Source organism: Leptosomus discolor, chromosome Z, assembly GCF_034619465.1.
Source record: "Leptosomus discolor isolate bLepDis1 chromosome Z, bLepDis1.hap2, whole genome shotgun sequence".
Lineage (NCBI taxonomy): Eukaryota > Metazoa > Chordata > Aves > Leptosomiformes > Leptosomidae > Leptosomus > Leptosomus discolor.
Window position 1 is genome coordinate 67,272,485 of NC_141419.1, and position 22,591 is coordinate 67,295,075.

Here is a 22,591-nt window from a genome sequence, read left to right on the forward strand (position 1 = left end):
GATCCATTATTTTTGTGGAGGAGTTTGTAAATGAATAATTGTGGGGGAGGGAAATGTACATAACACAGCTAAAGCAGCATGTTTTACTGTGTTTTCTGATTCCATTTTACTCCTTTAGTCTCTCAAATCCCCAAGGATTTTTCTAAAGGGGTGATAAAATAAAATGGGTGAAACAAAGCCATAAGCCAGTTAAGTCTGAAAGACATGTCATCTCATCTAAAAAGAAGAAACGGACCATTTCCATGCCTAGGGCTGACAGCAACGCCTGAGCTAGCAATAGCACTATTCCATTTGATTTATAGAATAATGGGGTGACAAATGATGACAAAAATAAACTTTTACTGCACTGAACTGCTCCTTTATTTATGAAATTTGGCCAAGTAGTGAAATCTTTTATCTGCAAGTTGTAACATGGAGTGGAAACGAGCGATTATGGTGTGGTAATAGTAATCCAGTGATGGAGGCCGAGTCAGTTGGAAATGGATTGAGGTAAAATAACTACCGCACCATGATAAATGTGAACAGCGCTTTGCTGACAGATGATCTAACAGGTGTTCATAACAACTATATAAGAGGATTTATTTATGACTAGCCACAGCCGCAGCACTGTAAATCAACTCCAGCAGCTGCACACCGCTGAAACCAAGTCCCTGATGGAGAAACAGTGCAAGAACCCAAAAGAACACAATTCACTCCAGAATCTTAATCACCAAATAAGGTGTTTTTTAAAGCAATTACACCACAGTGCAGAAATCAGAATGACTTTCAATTATGTGAAGCTGAGCCACCAGCTAACTTTGTCCAAACGCAGGCATTAGCAGAGCCCCATAGATCCAGCTGGATCAGCACAGTTTATTTTGGACCTGGTGTCAAAGTAATGTCCTTTTTTTCTTCTGGTTAAAGAAGCCACTTTGCTGCTACTCTGGCATGGTGCTAAGATGGTAAGGGCAAGAGGAATGGAAGGGGCTCCTCTCTCTGCCTCACCTGGATGTACTCCCTCTTAGCTGTGCCAGATCCAAATGTCTGGAGGGCTGCGCTCCAAGCCCTGTCAGTGAAATGGTCTGATCACCAAAACCAACCCTAAACCCTACCAAAACACTGCAACCTCACAGAAAAGGTTATGAGGTCTTTAAACCCAAATCATCCTGCTGGTTTGCTTTAGAGCATGGATCTGAAAACACCTGAAGAAAGACAGCTGAGGGAGGAATCAATGGTACCAAGTGGGATGGATACTTGCTTTTTGCCAGAGTTAAAAAAAAAAAAAAAGAAACAGTCTAAAAAAATAACTGAATTGGTAATTCTTTCACCTCTTCTACCTCCCTCATGGATGTTCTAAAATTAGAGTCATACAGAATAACACTTTCTTTCCAAACAGGATTCAGCAAGCGCTGGCACACTGCTGGTGTACATGCAGAGTGCAACTAAACACCAACACATCCTCACACAAACATACAAAATCCAGGCATAAAAACCCGAAAATTATAGGAAGTAATAAATACTGCAGGATCAAGTTTCTCTGTGTGTGAAGCACCATCTACAAAGAGAGGGAAAGCGTCCCCTGCAGCGAGGTACCTTACGTACAAGCCTCTAGGCACTGTTTAGGAGAAGACCAAGGGGCCTGCAGTGCCCTAGGGCAGAGCCAGAAGCCCCTAGTGAAGCTGCAGCACTGGTGTGCACTCACACGGGTCTGCTCAGGGTCACAGGGAGCGGAGGCTGCCATGACAGGGTGGCCTCACACCCAGGCAAAGCCTCCTAGCAACTGCCATAGGCTGCTCAGCCCACACCTCCCCTTTGCTTGTGATTTATTGACAAACCTCTATTAAAGTTGCAGCCCTTTCTGAAGGCCAGCATCCCATGTGACTCCCACCTCCGCAGCCCAGGAAGGGGGCTTGCTGCATCTCCTCTGGCCCACCTGCCTTCCTCCTTCCCCCAGGCAGCTGCTAGCACCTGGGGGGCTCTCTGGTGTCCTGGCTGCAGGAGCAGGCCCTGGCTGGGCACACCGGGAGTGGCTGCAGGGTGGGCAGAGGCTGCTCCACCTGCCCTGTGACACCACAGCTACGAGGCCTCAACTTGAGGGGCACCTGTAGCTACCGCTGCCTGCCAGCCCCCCTGGCTGCCTCAGCCTCAAAGCCCTGTCAACATGGACGGCCTGTGGCTGCCGGTGGTGCTTGGAGATGACAAGAAGCAGCTCTTTTGCTCAGATGTGATGTGCTGCAGAAGCAGAAGAGCCTCTCCCAAGGCTCCTGCCTTCCCTGCACCTCCCTTGCCCACCCTGCTCCAGCTGCTGGACTCAGGGTGCTGTTGTGAGCCCAAGCTGGTGGTGGGTGTCCCACGATCCAAGACAAGGCTGAAGCTCTGCAGGGCGGCTGGAAGCAGCAGGGTGCTCCCTCACTTTTACCAGTCATCTCCCTCACCCACCTGTCATTTGCCATGACTAGTGGCTGAATGGCTGCCAGTCAGGGCTCATACAAGAGAAGGCCTGTCACCACCTTTCCCCCGCCTGTGCAGAGTCCACCAGCACTTCTGCAGGGCAGGAGAGCAAGAAGGATCTGAGTGCTCCAACAGATCTTGCTCTTTCTTGAAGGAACAACGTAACTTATCAGCTGTTTTTGAAAGGCTTGGTCTAAATCCTCCCCATTAAGGAGAGAAATGAGGTCTAGGTTGACCCAGAGGGGACATGGAGACATGGATGGTGACTCACAACATATATGCTACATTAGATGGTGGTAAAGGCAGAGCTGCTTCTCTTCTCTCTCCTCTGAAAGCCACAACTGCAAAGGTGGGCAAAGGAGAAGGCAAGTCATCAGGAGTGGGGTGAGAGCAAGCTAGGACCTGGAGAGGACTGTAAAAGCAGTGGTGGAAGCCAGCAAAAATCATTTTTGCCCTCTCTTATACGTGTATTGTGGGAGTTTAGAATAACGCTAGGTGTTATTAGAAAGATAGGTGTATATGCACCAGAATATACCCAGGAATTTAAGTGGATCAGGACTTGGGGCAGTACAGTCACAGCACGGGCTCAGAGTTACCAGCCACTAAAGAGTAGTTCACCTAGGTACCTTCTGAAGAAAAAACAGTTAGTGCAGTGGCATTCAGTATCTCTTTCTCTTCCGAACAGGTTCACTGGGCTGTGCTACATAAAGCACAACAAATATACCAGATAAAAGGAAAATAACCTGAACAGAAGCACTGCTTTTATCAGGGTTGTGCACAAAGGATCTTATCAGCAATGAAACCACACTATGCAAACACAGCAAAGCCTGGTGTCTGCAGCACAAAACATTTAATATAACACATGTTATATGAACATGCACTTTATGACAAAATGAACAAAAATATGGGGAAGGGGAGGAAGACAAACTGACAGAAAATGAAGGGAACAGAGTCTGATCCTCATATACTTGTTTCAGGAACACACTAAAGTCAGACGAGGGCTTGGGAGGATTCAACTTAACTGTATATTGCTTACCAGAATCCTTGTTAGGGCATTTAAGTGCTATGCTAAAATTTATTCAAACATGTACGATGTACACAAAACTAGACAGTCTAGCAATTGAGTATTTTAAAAAAAGAATTAATACTAATTATGGAAATGGACCATTGCAAAACAAAGTGTGCAAAAGGATTTCATCCTATCACCAAGTATCAGTAATTAGCCTAAGCCTCAGATCAAGAGGATTTCAAGCCCTTACGGCTTTTTTTATCCTATCTAATACATAACTGTATATTCCTTTGCTAACATACGTTTCCAATTTTGTTCTGCTTTTAGTAAACATATTATCTTGTGACAGTGGATGACCAGAGTTCAAGCACATGTTGTGTTTAAAACCAGGTAAAGAAAAAACAAATTAATCCCTTCCTCCAATTTACATATATTGCTTTAGAAATGGTACATGCCACCTTATTCCTGAGTTAGTAGAAAAGATCATCAGAAAGTCCAATTTATCTTTTCTATGCCATTCATTATTTCATATACTATATCATGTCCCTGGTCTAAAAACACTTGCATCATTTCCACTATCCTTTCACATGGTATTCTATTTATATCTTCCATTATTTTGTTCCTAGCTCTAGACCCATTTCTATTTCTGCTGTTTTTCTTTAGAAATTAGTTACCAGAATTAAAGTAGGGTAAGCAGGGGAAAAAAAAATATGCTTTTATACATCAAAAAATGTGAAAGGAAAATATGAGGGGAAAAAATTACGTTATTTTGGCTGTCATGCATCAAGTCTATGTTTATATTCTGTCATCCATAGTAACATAACAACTCTTCCCCGTACTCTATTCTTTCCAAACGGTTTGAGTTATTTTGGAATAACTGAATTCAAAAACTGTTATTAAAAAAAAAAAAAAGAAGAAAAAAACCCCCTTCTTCTTCACAAGGGCGAATACGTGTGTGTGTGTAAACAACCAGGAAGCAAAGAAGAGGGAAACTGTCAATCCTCTTACTACTGTCTCATCTGTTTGCCCTTGTTCTTGTTGCATAAATCTTTGATCCTTAATTACCAGCATCAGTTTTAAAGCTTGGACTAGATCACAATAATCTTGAGTCTCTTTGAGTTTTCCTTACCTTGGGCATGAGTGAATTAATAAAATTATAGGCAAAATTTCCTATTTATGATAGCCTATTTCAGTTTGTATTTGTTACTGGTTTTCCTGTGTTTCTGCAAGTTCCGTCGCATTTGAACCCCTCATAATTTAAGTCATTAACCCTCACCTCACGCTCTCTAAACTAGACCAATTACCTAACCATCTTAGCAAAACCCACCTCACCAGTCCGGCAATACTATGTTTTAGCCTTGCTCCTGCATCCCGAGTTGCGCATGCAGGTACATCCCAAGGCTGCCTGGGTCTAGATTCTTGCTGAAGCTGGGTGGTTCTCAGTGTGCAGCTCCTGACTGAAAAGCCTACCCACAGAGGTAGGAGCCGCTGCTACCTGGTACAAACAAATCACTCTGAACTGAATTCTAGATTGCAATTTAGACTAGTCATCTACTTCATATCCTACTAACCTTTAATATGGAGAAAGTGAATAAAAATGATATATAGCAAACCCAAGAAACTATCGTTAACTACTGCTAACTGGCTGAATTATGACTGAGTGCAACTTCCACCACTAATGTGAGACATGCATATGCTCATGTTTAGTTTCCTGAAGAGCCGAGCTTTATTGCACGCAGAGATATTTTACTGTTTAAGTGTCAGTCTTCAAAGAAATTTTCTCTCCGAACTGCTATTTGGAGAAGGCAGCATAAATTTTCAAATCACACTGCCAGCCCAGATACCTGTATCAGGAGTTATTTAACCACTGGACCAAGTCACAAAGTGTTGAAAAATGTAAATTAATACCAGAAACTCCCCAAATATATTCAGCATAGACATGTTTTCAGGCTTCACTATTAAAGTGTATGAAGTACTCTAGGAAGGCAGAACTTACTCAGAAATATGTGTGGCTTACATAGCATTAATATGTTTTCCTTTGATTTATACTGTGGTACAAGAAATCCTTGTTTGTTTTCTCCTTTACAAACATGGCTGAAGGTTTTGCAGTCCAGCCTTTTTTCAAGAAGCATGGTGCTGCACCTTTCCCTCACCACATTCTCACTGAGTCTTAGTATCAAATACCATCTAGACCAATTCTCTGAGATGATGGTACTTTCTACATGAACAATGTTTCATCTATTTGAGTAACTTTTACATCACACTTGAAAACTGTGATTCAAGAAAAAACTTATTGCAGCATTAGGACTTCAGAAAATAACGTAAATGTTGATTAAGAACATGTACATTTCTGCTAAGGGCGGAAGATTCTTGTTTCTTTGAGAAGTACTAGTATATTCCGGGTGCTAGCAAAACCTAGAACTACATTTCTCACAGAAGTGCAACAACCTCTTTAGAGTTTGCCAATAAACTCCGCTACACACCAGAGCTACCTTTCAGTTCTACCAAATTTTAGTAGAAAACTTCAGAAAAATTTTCTGGTGTGCAGTAATGCAACATTTCTGACAAAGCAATACTTCCTATCATCCAGAAAGCTAAACCAAACCAGCACAACTTAGTCAGCACCAAAGGACCATGCAAGGGTCCTGGTAGGCAGAGCAAGGGTAAGTTACCCAACTATCGTCTCCATGCCATGAAAACATCTGTAGCAGAGCCATGAGTTACTAGAAAAAGCCATGTTGGAAGTGAGGAGAACTGATATGAAATGACAAATCTCAGCATCTTCAGTCCTACCAAATAATCAGAACGTGAAGGGAAGGTCAAAAATCAGTGACACCCAGGCTACAGGCACTAAAACTGGGTGCAACAAAGGCTGCACGGCTGTTGGTCTTCTCAGCCCTAGTTTAGTAGATACAGCTATGAATTCCTCTTTGCCTCAAGCCCTGGTTTACGCACAAGTGGGAGGCGTTTTCATCTCAGTTTACAAAAGAAATTTGAACCAAAGATCTCAATAACCTATTAAGCTAGACGACAGTATTTGCCACAATACATCTAATAATCAGTATTTCATATGATACTGATTTCTAATAATTCAATCAGTATTTTACGAATGGGCTAATTTGAAAATAGGTATTACTGGCTTTGTTTATTAACAAAAATGTAACCGCATAACAGAAAATTACAATAGGAGCATAAACACTGGCTACTTTCATAAGAAGAGTTTGCTGATGCATATGTAACGTTCAGCGTTGTTAGTATGTACTTTAATTAACCAGTTATATACACTACTGGCAATCATCTTTATCAGTTCTCGACCAAAACAAGAAAGAGGGAGCTTCTGCTCATAGCATTACTTTATTGGCATCTTAACAGAACTATTTGAGAAAATGGCAGTAGTTGGGAACAATGTTCTTAACAGATTTCAGGTTTACAAGCATTTCCAGAAAGCAAACACCATTTTGCTGTACCTATGGTATTTTTACACTTATGCAACAAAACCTCTCTGAACCATGTAGCTGTTGTATATGTTGCTGGAACCTGCCTGCCATTTTAACTCAGTTTTCAAGCAGTGTGATTTCCCTTGAACTATATTATCTAGTATTTGTCCACTACAGGGGGGAAAACGGATGGGGAAGAAAGGTAGTGGGGAAGAGAGCAGAGAGGGAAGGACTAGGGTAGAACAAATGGGAAATACATTTAAAAGCGCAGAAAACTGACAGTAAAATATATGTTCTTTGGTTAGCAAGCAGAAAAAAGGGAAAGGACTTGCATACATGATAGATACACACTAGCATTCTAAAGCAGAAGACAAGAATGTCAAGAGTGTATTCTTCCCCCACTGCCAGATGGAAGGGCTATTATTATAAATGAAAGGCAGCAGTAGTAGATGCCAGGCACTTTTGTTGTGTGCCAGATTCTGAAGTCCAGATGTAAGCAGGTTACCCCTGGGACAGGACAGGCTTCAGCTCCCGCAGCAGAACAGAACCAATCACGGTTTTCTCGGTGTTTATGACGAGCTGTGCTGTAGAGCTCTCCTTCAGCTCCACTGTGACTAGCATCAGTGACCCACTGTGCACAGTCTTAGCCGCAAACCTGGAGGGGGAAGGAAAAGCAAAAAAGAAAAAAGAAAAATCACTGAGGATCTTAAAGTCAAAGTCTGCTAGTATTTATTTCTGTAAAAGTTAAATGAGCTCAAATATAATAAAATCACTTCAATTTCATTAAAGAATTTCAGGGGATAAACCATAAAAACCTCCATAAATTCTTCAGAAGGAATTTGTTCAGCATTATGTAAATATTTTTGTATTTAAGGACAAAAAAGTATAATGCAGAATTGTGTTTTTAATACAAAAACTAAACTCTATTTAAATAAAATTTCAGTGTAAATTCTAATTCAGTTAATCTACAATACTCTCGCACACTGACAACTTGAATTCAGCTGTATAGAGTTTTTGACAGAGAATTATTTGGTACTTCAAAGAAAATGCTACTATGTTAAAATGTAGTAGAACACTTCCAAAAAGCCAAATGGTTGTACTTTCAGAAAAGTGCATCCTCCTGCCATCTTGGGACTTAATTCAAACTAAAAATAGTCAAAGTTGTAAACATCCAATATAATAATTTGAAATGATGGTAACAGCAACACACCAAATAATTTTGTCTCTGAACTTATCTCTAGAATATTTAATCATAAAAATGCAGTCAACATTTCTAAGTATTTTATAATTATTAAAAATCTTCAAAGCTAATTAAAAAAACCCAACCCAGCCAATCAGATAAACAAAAGTTAGGACTAATGCACCATTACTAAATTCCAAGACATGAAGAAACCACTAATTACATGGAATTAAAAGCAAAACTAGCCTTTTAAGCACCACAATTGACTGAAAAGCGATTTTAGGCACAATGAACTTCTGTCAATCCTGTTAATTCATTCTGCACGCACAGCCAGGCCCAAGAGACGGGCAGGAAGAGGATGGCAACAGAAGAGGATGGCAACAGCCTTATCTTCCATCTTCCACAAGTAGCACACTACGATATTTTTTGCCCCCGCCCCCCCCGCCTTGGTTACTTGACAACAACAAAGTTGCTGCACATGGGCTTTTGAAAACACTAACAAGTGTAGAGCAGGTCTGTGACCCAGTCTGACCCCACTTTGCAGGGCCAATCTCCTCTCCTCTTTCTGAATGACACGTGTCTGAATCAGAGCCATCTGCCTCAATTTGCGCAACATCTTCAGCCACAATAGGACCCAGTTAGCCCTGACAACAGCTCACAATACAGAAAAATCAAACTGCTGGGCTGACAGCACGCTGTGGGCTATTCAAGAGCAAACCAACTGGTCAGTGTCTCATGTCTGACAATTAGCATGGGCTTTGCAAAGAGCCTACCCAAGCCCTTGGGGATCTGTTTAATTACCATCAACATAAAGGAGGGAGTTTATCAGAAGATACTCAAAAAACTTCACTCTAGACTTAATTAAAATATTAGCCACTTAAGCAGGAAGCAGGTTCTCTTTAAACGAGAGAGTAATTTCTGTCTTTTTTCTTTTTAAACTAAGCATATCAAAATCTCATAACACATTATACTAATTAAGGAAACATGGGCCACTTCTCTAATGTCACCCACCACAAGTCAATCTATTTCTTTTGTCCGGATTATAGATGCAGTCAAAGACCTCTTCTTTTAATAGGAGGTTCTAAAACAACGTTACTACTATAAAAATTATCTACTTACTAGTTATACCAACGATTTAATCTATTTGCACTGCAATGTGGAAGATCACTATTTCTCTCGTCGATTTTGACAGGGGGATAATTACAGAAACAATAGTCTTATTAGTCACTTTATTTACTTAACAGTTGTGTCTTGGGACAACACAGAAGCGGATTATGTCTGAGTATGCACATAAATAGGTGGGTAGTTGGCACTCCTGCTGTGTCTCATAGCCCTGAGGCTAGATTTTACCGTCTTTTATTAAAACCTGAAAGTGATACAAAGTCAGCGTTCTGCCAAAGCCAAGGTGGCCCAAAGCATCAGAGATGAGTTTTGCACTGATATTTTTACATGTAGATTTGCAAAATCACATAGGGGATCAATAGTACTTTTCCATACCTCTGAACAAAACACATAAAATCAATAAAAAGTGAGTTTGTACGTGGTTTGCAAGATGCAAAGGGTTTGACACTCGGGTAATTTTACACAAAGTGTTAGTATGCATAACTAGCAGTGGCTAATAGGTTTGTATCAATGGTCACCGATCTGGAATCGCTTAGAGAAAAAAGAATGAAACAGAACGGGACGATTTATTTCACCATTACAAAAGAGTGTATAGAAGAACACAATATCCACACAATGGGTTTACCACTGCTTTTGAACTTTGGAAATCAAAATCTGTTCCTTAAAATAGGGAAGATAATTTCGTTTTTAAAAAGAGTTATAAATATGCTTCTATGATATGTGAAACTGAATACAGTTATAAAAGGATGAAGCAGTTGACTTTTAGTTAGAAGACACTAGCAATAAAACTGATTCGCTAATTATTTAGATGTTTTAAATATACCATCATTGAAGGATTTATTTAATAGCTGTCTTTCTGACTAAGCACGTGTAAATTGCATTTATATGCTTACTTTTACCATAAGCCCATGTGGATTTTCCAAAATGTGTGTTGTGTTCAACTAAATACTTAGACGGGAATGCCATTAAAAAAATCTTTCAGCAGCAAAAATTAATCACTCTACATAGTAAGTATTTATGCTTTGCGAGAAACTTCTAATTTTCCCCACAAGGTCAGTAATTATCTTTTACTTTTTCTGAAAGTTGATACTGCCTTCAAGGTTAGAATTTGAATTAAAATTTTTTTTGGAAAAAATATAATAAAACCAATCAGAATTCATAGACTGAAACAAGCCGGAAACAGCACTGTAGTACATTAGAATCTAGCTTGTAAACTGGTTGTTTGTAGGTCCAAAAGAAAGAACTTGCCCTATGGACAACTCTTAACATAAGACATTATATTATGAGCAAGGTTCTGTCGCAACAAAGTATGCACCAGTGAATATGAAAAAAAAAAAAAGTAAATGAGAATACCATTCAGAAAACAACCAAATATTCACTCATAGTTTCAAAATGGCTGTTTCTGCTATACTGCAGTTATTTTCTAGCTTTCTTTCTATGATAATATGAATTCTAAACCTGATTTCCTACCATTAAAAATACTCAGAAAGACCTGCAGCTGTTAATACTTTTTTCATCTAAAAAAATCATGACAGATTAGAAACATAACAATGCAAGACATATTTGCATATTCTGGGTTCTTCCAAATACTCTTTTCCTTTAGAAAGAAACTTAAAATATTCTGAGGCTATGTGGCATGCAAAAAAAAAAAAGAGGAGGAGTTTATAGATTATTTTTACATAAATATAGTTACCTGTCACTAGGTAAAGAAATATATATTAACAATCAAATTCTAAATCAACATCAATGAAGTATTGTGTATTTTTAGAAAGCCACTCAGTCTTTCAAGAGTTAAAAATCAAGTACATATTCTTGGTCACTTTCCATGAAAATAAGATGTGTTAATGATTATCACACAGAAATAACTGATTTACAGTTGATATAAAGGGAAAACACAGAGTATGAGATACTAGAATGTGACAGCATTTGCCAAACACTGCCTTTGTAATGATGACTAGCCTAACTACAGACTAGCAGTTATTCTCCCTTTATTTGTAGACAAAAGAGAGCTACAATATACAGGAGAGGCATTCTTATGGGGAAAGGTTATGAAAATTCCATGCCAGCGAGCAGACAGCAATAGAGTAACTCACTCAAAATCTGCTCTTTAAAATTCAACATTCGAAAAAGTAAATTTACACCTGAACACTCATTATCGGGACATTTGTTTACAGCAGAGCAGGGTTTGTTATGCATAATTCAACAGCACTAAAACATACATTCTCTCCTGTCGGGCACTCTTCTTCCTCTTTGATTTTTTTATTCACGCTAAATTCTCTTCTTTTTCTGTCCTACTGCTTACCAGAAACAGTGACAATGGCCCATGGAGGCTAAAACTTTTTTTTTCTCTGCCCTTTCTTTAAATCTTGTACATGAAGCCTTCAATTACTGCCTGCTGAAGCAGACAGAATCCTATTAGCAAGAAAGACGATCAGAAGATGCAATGCCCTGCCCTAGCTGTAGAAAAATAATTAGTCCAAAGTTGACAAATGTGTAATCAAGTTATGCAATGAATATATTCAAAGGGGAAAAAATACTGCTGTGAACTAGTTTTCATTTTATAAATATAAGAACGAACAACTATGAAGTACCTGCCAGTGCATCAACTGGACAACAAAAATATTTATAGTTTCAGCACTCTGAACCTTCACCTTACTCTGATAAATTCTACCTATGTACAGGTTTAACTTTGCAATTAACATTTAATCTAAAAACTGGCTAAATTACTACTTACTTGTATTTATTTTCTGAATAAGCCTTAGAACATGAAAAAAGAATTATTTGGAATACTATTACTATTTATTAGTTCTGACCTGGGGATAGAGCAAGCTTAATACTAGAACATAAGTAGAAATATACTCACAGAAAGAAGGATCTTTTTCTTAATCTGATGATTTTAACCTCTCAGAAAAAAACCCTCGTTTAACATTGGTTGTTAATCATAAAATTTGATTAATATTTACCTTAAAATAATAACTTCACGTGTTCTTGTTTCCAGTACATTTCATGCTATTTTAACACTATCTCAGAACAAATAGTTCAAAATACCTAATTCATTACGATAATGTCATTATTTACAATTTTAACTACTTTCTGGGTTTAATAAACCCATAAAACTGTAAAATAAACTGCAACCAAATCTGTACTATATTTTTACCATTTTTAGTTCCACAGCTAAACAGATTTTGAGTTTGTCCTCAGTTGCCAGTAAGCAGTTGCACTGTACCTCTAACAAAAATGCAGGAATGCAAGTGAGTCTTTTGAACTAATTGTCTAATACATAGCACTGCTCCACACATTTAAAAAGATGCTACATGAAACTTTTATCATCCTCCAGATAAATCTTTAGTTCAAAATTTTCAGCTTTTTTACATGTAAGTATTTATATCTCCTCCCCAAAATTTCTACAAGCTAAAAGCTTGAATCAAAATATTTGGTCCTCTCACCTAGAAAATTAAAATTGTAATACTCTATATCTATTTTGTTTCCCCATCTACTCTATTATTTTTATTTTTCTTAAGGAATCAGGCATTTAATATCATAAGTATTTGAGAATTACATATGGTCCATTTTTAAAACAGGCTATAAACTTTAATTTGCAGAAAAATTAAATTCCAAGAAAGTAATTTACCTTACAGAAATATATTAAAACATTAAACTTGCTCAAAGAGCTTTCAAATCAAACGTATTTTTATGTTCTGTTAGTTTTTTGTTAAACGTTTTCTGTTTAAACAACTGGCTCAGAACGTTCCTGTTTGTTTTTCAAAGAAAATGCTGCACATATTTTTCGCTTTACAGCATTCGGATACAAAAGCAGTGCTGTCCTCTAGTGGACAGCAGATAAGCTAGGCTAGAACAATCTATTTTGATTAACCTCCTATCTAAAATGACTCACTCATATACTTTTAATGTTAATCTCAAATTTAATTTCTTCAAGTTATTTTTAAATTTTGCAATCCACATGCAAGCTTCTTAAATACTATATTTAAAATGTTAAAGGCCTTAAAACAATGTTGTAGAAAGGCATTTTCTTTATCAAGTTAATCAAAATCTTATATTCATAATACGTGAAAACTGTATTAACACATACAGAGCCCTTTTGTTAGCAGGGAGAAAATGTCGAGGTTTGGAACATTAGGATCTGATTAAGAAATTAAGGACTATCTAGTAGAAAGTACTGAATGAGTATTTTCATACTTAAAAATATCAGTTTTCATTTTCTCTAGGAATAAAAGCATTTTCCTAAGAGTAGTGACTAACCAGAAAGACTTTTAGTCCTGGCTAAAAAGAGAAATACAAATGGTTAGCCTAGCTGGACTTTTTATTAAAAAGCTAGAATTACTTCTATCATAAATCAAGAAAACACTAAGAGTTTACGACTTCTGCCTACAACAAAGGCTGAAATACCATGAACATGGATATACTACTACACTTAAAATTATGTCTCCTACAGGTAAAGGCTACCAGAGAAACTGTTTTGCTCAGGGTATTTAGCACTCAAATTAATTTCTATTTGAGCAATTAGGAAGCAAAATCAAGGCTGCATATCTATGACACGTTTATTTATGTAGCTACCCATTGCAGCTCTCTAGAATTGTAGAAGATGACTGAGCCGCACAGCTAAGGAACCACAGAAGCAGAACAGTCCACACAACTGCGTCAAAGGAGCTACTGCCCACGGTAGATTTCACTTTGTTTCAGCTTTCCTGCAGGCCAATTGCTTAGTAAAAAATTTTAGTAAAGATTTCTGTTCCATGCAAACAGAATAGAAAAGGTCTTTTAAAGAAAGTCTTCCTGAATTTATAAAACCTGTTTGTCAGCTAATGAGAACATATGTTTGGATTCAAATGGTATAACTATAAACAATTTATATTTCTCAGAAATTTCTCACTGTGTTTATACTCAATATATGGGTGATAGTCCTTTATTTCTGACATTCTGGAAGCAGATGCAGTTGTTAATTATGGTAAGCTGATGGGGTCTGATCACCAACTTTCTGCCTGAGAATGCTTCCAAATTTAGTACAAATTGGAAGATGACATACACAGATAAATTTTTCAGGTGGACTCCTTTAAATGGGGTTTTGTTCAATATAAACCTACCTATATACACGCACAATCACATACCTTTTCTCCCCACATTAAGTGTTGCTGTACTAAAAAGATGTGGGGAAGATAACTGATTACACTAAGCACACCATTCCCTGATAATCAAAATCGTCTGTAAACAAAACACTCTTTCCTTTGAGAATCAGTCTGCCAATATACTATAAATGGGACATGACAGGTTGCAAAATGATAAAAAGGGGTGAATACAACCAGACTGTCAGGCTGATGCATGGGGTGGGGAAAAAAGGCTAGTGAAAAATAAGTGTTGATGCTTGGATTTGTTTTTTAAGCATTTTATGCAAGTTTCTGTATTGGGTCTAGTTGATTTCATGTTCTTCAGGATTTCAGTGCTCACCCATTGCAGCGTGCTTACTGTCTTTACATGATTTTACACAGTATGTTTCTGATTTTGCTAAAGGACAATAATGCAAGCCTCCAAAAGACAGGTGGAAGATATTTTACACCTTGTTCAATACTTGCTTATTCATAAAATCACATCAGTCATGAGTATGCTAACAATGATGTACTACACACAGCAAGCTCTGAAACTGGCATATCTATATGGTACAGTCAAGAGCCCTTAAAATTACAGGTCCCAGAAACAGCATAGTCACTGCATGCAATACTCTGCCTGAGCTAGTTAGACCTGCCCTTGCAATGAGCAGAAATGCTGTTCTGTGCTTCTTGTTTAAAAGCTAGCTCGTTTGCTGCTAACTCAGGTGCCTACTACAACATGCTAAGAGATGAGAATCCTCCCTCTGCAAGTTCTGGTCTCTAGAAAGAACAGATGGCTATTAGAATGACCACTTTCATGACTGTAAGGGAGAAGGACATTAAACTCGTTATTTCAAAATGTGAAATGGCTGTTCTGTAGCAGATTGAGGCTTCCGTGTTGAAAGAAGATGGGGTTTGATTTTCTCCAAAACCTCAGATTGTCCCATACTGGGTTGTTGAAATTACAGACTTGACCATCTCAAATTAGAGGACTGAAATTAATTCTGTCACATGTCTCAGAGTGTTGGTCAATGGTTAAGGCCATCCTGATGAACTGCAGGATAGAGATAAGTAGATGACGCCATGCTCACTTTCTAACCCAACTATTTCCTGTTACTAATTGTGGATTCATTCCAAAATACAAGAGCAGCAACAGACTAATTCAACGGACTACTGAAAACTAAAATTTGATCTTCATATTCACCCTGATGGGTTCAGACTTCTATCTCACTGACTGATTGTGCAAAGTGCAAGTAAAGTCTTCAAGAATGAAAAACATGAAAATGGTGCTACCTTGCATCATTTTGTAGAGCCATGGTCATTGAGGGAAATAATCTACCAGAGTACAATGCATCCTGTTTAAGAAATGCTTCAGAAAGCAGAAGGCAGAGGGGTAGGCAGTTCAAGATGGCCTGATTCTCCATCCTCTTACACATTATATTCTAATGTCAATGGAATCACACAAGCATAAAATGAAGTGAAAGGAGTGAAGAAGCAAATCCAGTTTGTGATCCCAGCTCTGAACGGACTTTTCTGTTGTATTCTACATTAAAAGCTTTTGCACCATATTTTGTAGGTAGTGGAAAGAAATGCTTTCTATGTGTATTTCCACTATTTTCTTTCTAAGCCAATTTACCCTGAAACAGCTCTCCTTCACACAGAGGGCCTTATGTAATAGTAAACAATATTTTGACACTTTCAAGAGGATCATAAGAGCATTCAAGTCTGTCTAAGATTAAAGTAAAGTCTGCAACTAGTCCTTTCATTCTATCACCATCTGTTGTCTTTTGCCCTATTCAAAGTGAAGAAAATGAAGATTACCTATCCTGGTAGGAGGGTATGGAGCTGAAAAAGAATAAAGGAGGAAGAGACCCAAGGAACTTTTAGAATATTCATCTGAGAGGAGTGGGCAACACAACTTGAAAATAACACTAGCAGGAAGGGCATTTGTGGATAAATAAGGCTCGTGTTGGTTAAAAACAAAATTACTGAAAAACTTGAGTTGAATAGTGTCTTCATCTCATCATGTTTTGAAATAAAAGAGAACAGCCTAGAATTTATTTTTGATATATAAAGCAATGAATGTTATTGCCTAAGTAGAGACAGGGAACTGAAGTGATGGTCCATAGAAGAATCAACTTTGAGGGAATAAATATCCTCAATTATGTATCTTCCTATCTTGAAGACTGAGAAATTCCAGGTAGACTTTCCCCACTGATAACAAAGAGCAGACATACTGCAACTGAAAAGTACTTGGTCCCTAAGCGCAATTACTCAGAGTGATTTAATTCCCTGCAGGTGCAAATACTTTTCTTTCAAAGTCTTTGTCTTTGGATATTCAAATAGTGCCCACAGACCTGGTCTAAATCACAAGACAGAAGCTTGGTGTGTTAGCTGATTCTTTTCGAAATCACGTTTGTCAACATCTGTGCACTCCTCAACCCACTTCCAGCCCTTCATGTCTTAAAATATTTTTAACAAACAACAGTTGTCATAACATGGAAAGAGCTATGTATATTGCAACAATTACTCTAACCACTTTTGTGAAATAATATATGGAGAAAAACAATACCTTTTTTCCTGAAGTTTTTATCTTTAAGGAGACATTATATTTCCTGCTTAAAAAATTATTTTAAAATGCATTCACATTCTTCCTTTTACTAGAAGCCTTTAAAATTGAAATAATATTTCCCCTTGATAACAAAAGCAAGAGAGATCAAGACACAAAATAGTTAAATCCTATTAAGAACACAGGAATGCACCACATGCAGCCTTACAAGGCCCAGTAATCTGATAGCTTGTATAAACTCATTTGAAGAGCAGGTAACCACAGTTAAGGAAGTAAAATAGTACAGCAAATTTATTTTGCAAATATGTGAATATAAATCTGCACCTCTGTGTTCCGATATATGTATCAGATATTGAGTTCAAAATTTTTGCACTTCAAATAAAACAGGTCAGAAAATAAAGTTTAAAATAGAAGCAACTGTATTTTCCGGTATTTCATTTTACATTCAGTTAACAGCTAAATTATCACATTTTAGGTAAATATAAAAATTCAGGAGCTATATAGTAAAGAGAAAAAAATGCATGTAAGAAAGTGTTGCTATACTGTGATAACGACTGATATATAGCTGATCTATTTTGATGGGTTTACAATCATTTCATTTTTCATTGGTGACTGCACACTATTCTGTTGATGTTTTTTTCAAGTATTTCTTTTCAAAACTTCATTATATTTTCTCTAAGTGTTTTCACTTCGTGCAAAAACACAATCCTAAATAGGGTTATCAATTTAAGGAGCAGTAATTGGGTCCCACCAGCATGACAACATCTTCATCATGAGTGCAAATATGTTTAGACTGAAAAAACTCAGGAAACATGCACCTGTTCATGTCCATTAGATACACTTGTATTAAACTATATAATTTCATTTTGAGTAAGTATATTGCATTACCAGGCAATATAAATTTCTTGGCATTAGCCGTCATTAAGTAGTAATACTCAAGTTTGGGATGACCAACTAAAAGGTTAACATAATTCACGCTGCACAGTGCAGAACATCAGTTTAAAAATAGTACATCTTTTCCTGTGTAAAAGGGTAGGTACAAAGCACTTCCAAGAAGCGAACTCAAGTAGTCCTCACAGAATAGCACGACGAGCTGAAACAAGTTCTTGTATATACTTTTTATCACCAAATACCACTTGCGATAAAACAAACAAGACAAACAATACTATAGAAAAAGGAAAAAAATCACTTTAAAAATATTTTTATTGCTTTGTTAAGATAAAGGTGAACATTTATTTTATCATCCTGAAATGGAATACATGCCATATAAAGAAAACATGGTACACTTCTTGCATCCATTCTGCAAGAAGAGACTCCATTTTTGTTCACTTTCATGGCAGAGCTAATTTAATCCAAATATATGTATAAATTTTTATATATATATATATATATATAAATATTTCAATCACTTGTTTCAGAGTTTTGGAAGTGTTCATTATCTAATCTCTATCTCAAATATTCATTCCTCTAAATCTAGGATATACTTTAATGATAATGTAGTGGTATTTAAAAGATGAACAGGTTCATCAAAGTATCAATTAGTTAATGTTCCCATTCCTGTTCTCAGTAAAAACTAGGTGCAATTATGACTACATAGTATCTGTGAACTCCAGTTACTTACAGTGAAGCAAATGAAGGGTTATTTTCTAAATGCTTATCATTGCTGGCCATTTCTGGGAGGCCATTTAAGTTGTTATAAACAATTTTTTTTGCCTGATGGATGTTATAAATGCAAATTAGTCTGTAACTACTGTGGCAGACTGAATACATTCTATTTTGAATCAAAAAAATTAAAAGATTTCAGCATGCTCTAAACCACTCTGAATAGTTCAGCCTGACCAGAACATGCCTTCAGCCACTGCCTCTGAAGGAGTGTGCCCAATAGGAAGCATATCTTCAATTTATTTACTGTTGGTCATAGATTCTGTTTTGCCAAAACCCTCCTTTTTTTTTTTAAAAAAAAAAAAAAAAAGAGCGAGAGAAAGCAAGATTAAATTAGAAACTTATCTACAATCAGGAAACCTGTGGCTGAGCTAGGAACTAACCTATTATTTTAAGAAGCCTTTTTGAGACTCAGTCACCAAACAATCCATGCCTATGTGTTAAGTCTCAGGTGACAGATAGGCTAAAGATGGAGAACACCTGTATACTACAGATACTTCAGTCTCTCTTGATTGACACTCTCACCTAGTCTTTGAATTGATGTTGAGAATGCAGGCTGTATAGATCCCTCAGGGATGCAACAAATGAGGACTGTTTCGTGGAGGAGCAGGTGTCAATAGTGACAATCATTTCAGTGCAATCGCACTAGCTGTACCATGTTTTTATGGTGAAACAGAATTTTATCATTGACCGTATCAAACACATAGGAAAATCCAGCTGGGTTAATGCTAATGCAATGCAATACAAATGGCCAGCGACACAAAAAAGACTAAATCCAAAAAAGGGAAATATCAGGTTATTAGTCCTGGGTAGGCTACAGGATTCTCACCATTCCAAACAGCCATCTCAGTCAGCAAAATTTCAAAACAAAACATTGTTCTTTGCTTTAAAAAGACACTTTGCTCTTCTTGAAATAGCAAAATTCAGGGGGCTAAAGAGATAATTCACACTCCAGAACAGTTTTAGTAGATGCTAGGAGAGATGTACGCATTTTCTAATTTCCAAGACCAGGTTAACAGCTTCCAGTTACGTCTTGCCATTTTTCAGTTTTCCAGACATGGCAATTTTCCTGTTTGTTCCTGTCACAAATGAGAAGCCATACAGATTCACAGGTCTAAATATTTTGAGTCAATCCCATTAAAAGCTGTCATTAACCAACAATCATACCAATTCCACTGACATTTTGTACCACAGCTTTTGGTTTAAATGGATTGATCTACAAGTAACGTCTGGAATTTAGGCAGGACTTTCTTGGCTGATCACTGGTTTTGCTTGCATATCTATAGGATGGACAAGGAAATGTTCAATTCAATGTTCAACCTGCATTAAAAAAGATATTCATTCAATTGAAAAAAAAATCCATTTTAATATTTAACTAGCTGGATATCATAGGTCAAAATTCAGTGTGGGAAAAACAAGCTGCTTCTCACAGATGATAAACCTGAATAAGGCCACTTACTTTCGGAAACAGAAACAAAAGTCAAAAAAGCATACAGACGCTCTTGAAAGTACTGTGCTTTAAAAGACTACCTTTTCTTTTCGAAACAAAACCAGGAAAGGACAACTTCTCCTAACTGCATGCTGTAAAGTCGAGATATTTGATTGTTCTACATACACTCAAACAAAGATCTGAGGAGTACTTAGGACCAAGTTAGTATCTGCTTGGGATTCTATGTTACATTGTAACTGGGTACCTTATCTCTTAAAGGTGTGGATAATAAAATTTTCCCTAATTTTATCGAATGTTGGCAAATTTTGAACTATCAAATTCATATTAAAGGACAGTTCCACAATGAACGACATGTAACCTTACCTGTGTATGTTATCTTGACCAGAAGGGACTACACCAAGGTTTGCTGCCTTCACTACCCTCTCAATTATTACAAGTCTAGTGGAGTTCTGTGGAGCAACAGCTATTGTAGTAGATGTCTCATTCATTCCTATCAGCATCCCTGAAACATGAAGTATTTAATCATGAGTACTTTAAGATTTGCTCGCTTGCTAAGCATAAACCCAAAATAACAGAATTCTAAACAAAAAACTGCATTTGCATTAAAAGTTAAATAATTCATTGAGAAAACAATTTCATAAGAAATTACATAATTACGTTAATGTATTACTTGCAATGCCCTATTATTAGAAACAAATTACTAATAACTGAACAATGATATGTGTGATATTAATGCAACTGTGAAACAAAGATGGGTTCTTTTTCACAAAAAGTGTAACTTAAAAGAAGAATGTAAACACAGAAATGAAATATTATGTAAGATTAATTTGGAAAAGTCCAGCTTAGGTAAGATAGTACACAAAGACACCGCCTAATCTTTCAATCATAAACCCACTGCATTTAAATACAATTTCATATCCAATTGCCAAAAATAATCTTGAAATTCAGATAGTAGTCATTGGTTCAGTTTAGTTCATAAAGTCATCACATTAGAAACTGGGAAATTCAGATAGTATCCACCTCTAAAATGTCATGATAAACCATTTGATCAATACACTTTGAATATCACTATAAAATAGAAGAGAAATGTCAAGATTATACCCAAATATACGATAAAAAAAGTAAAGAAGGAAATGTTGTTAAAGGACATTTTAACAACCCCCCCACTTTTCTATCCATTGTTTAGAAGAATGATTTGCCGAAGGCTTGGGTTGATTAAAACTCAACATTAACTACAACTTAACACTGTGTGTGTATTTTTACACTATGTTCAGAAGCTAAAAACACAGACAAACAATGGAGCACAGTACTTTAGGCAGAAATATGAAGCATCTGAAATCCACAATAACATTAACAATTAAAACAATGCAAAAGTCTCAAAGGGCTAATATTTCAGGGCTGCACATGCAGGTCTAACCCAGAGCAAATGGTACTAAGATGCTTAATAGAGCAATTAAAAAATAAATTAAACATTTTCATGCACTAGAATGTGCATTAGCTACTGTCACAAAATAAGAAATATCAAAGTAAAAATGGAACAGCTCATAAGTAAATAATGGGATATTTTTGAACATGATCTGATCTTGAAGAGAACAAAAATAAGCATACAACTTCTGTAAAGATCAGCTTTATCTTGGGAATAGAACATTCTGTTTCAAATTGTTTAACTTCACTATTAGGCAAAAGCTTTAAAAACTACATACGCAGACTAAAACTGCTTTTAAGCAGAGCACAGGGACTGACATAACACTGCTGAGAGATGTGTGTACTCATTTAGGACTTAAACCTTCTCCATTAAGCTCTATTGAAGAGCAAATGCCGAATAAATGAATGCAACTATGTTTATGTTAAAAGCCTGTTTCCCGCAGCATGTAATTAAAGGAAATGTTGTACAAAGCCAGTACTTTTGTCAAGCTCCTGTAAATGGAAAGATGGATAGCACTCAGAGAAGTGAATGCATTGCTTCATATTTAACCTTAACACTCTTGTCATTAATGGTTTGTCTAACTTGTTCTATAAAAGACAAGGTACTGCTCCATTGAAGTAAAATTAAAAAAATCAACTAAACCATGCTTTTCAGAACAGAAGATTCATTATCGTCGACTAATGTATTGGCATAAAGCAAAGTAACATCCTATCAAGTAAGGCACACATTCAATCTGCCTTTTCACCCCCCTTTATTTTTAACTCATGCTGTTTTATTGTTATAGGCAATTTGTACCACTCAGCATGACAGTGTAAACTGAATCAAGATTAATTTACATGCAAAAGAACACTTAGGAGAGCAGCACGGTAAGCAAATGTATTGTCTCGATTGCTGAGGTGGAAAAGAACCTGGAAAGAAAAAAGGGTGCTCTAATTAAGGGGCATCAAATATGATTGCTAGTGGTAGTCAAGGGCCAGAAAATAGTAAATGTCCAACCATTTAAAGAATTAGCATCTTGCTTGTTAGGAAGACAAGTTGGATATATAAATCTCAATAAAATTAGGTAAAAAATTTGTTTACTTAACCAAGGTGTTTGGTTTTTGTTTGTTTGTTTGTTTCTAAAAATGTGAACCAGGAATACACATTCTAAAAAAATTTTGACAAAATTATTTAAAAACATGTCTGGGGGCAGCGGGGGAATAGT

At 36.9% G+C, this 22,591-nt stretch overlaps 1 protein-coding gene across 4 annotated transcripts in view; it reads right to left on the bottom strand.

The window, feature by feature from the left end:
* Window positions 1-6,796: 6,796 nt before the first annotated feature.
* AP3B1 (adaptor related protein complex 3 subunit beta 1) overlaps window positions 6,797-22,591 on the bottom strand; it is a 169,082-nt gene continuing 153,287 nt past the window's right edge. For all 4 annotated transcript variants that reach the window (XM_086480372.1, XM_086480369.1, XM_086480370.1 and 1 more), the window contains 2 exons: window positions 20,325-20,463; window positions 6,797-7,531 (listed from right to left, as the gene is read on the bottom strand). In XM_086480372.1, coding sequence (XP_086336498.1) covers window positions 7,378-7,531; window positions 20,325-20,463 — 293 coding nt within the window. In that variant the 3' untranslated portion in view covers window positions 6,797-7,377. The remainder of the gene's footprint in view (window positions 7,532-20,324; window positions 20,464-22,591) is intronic.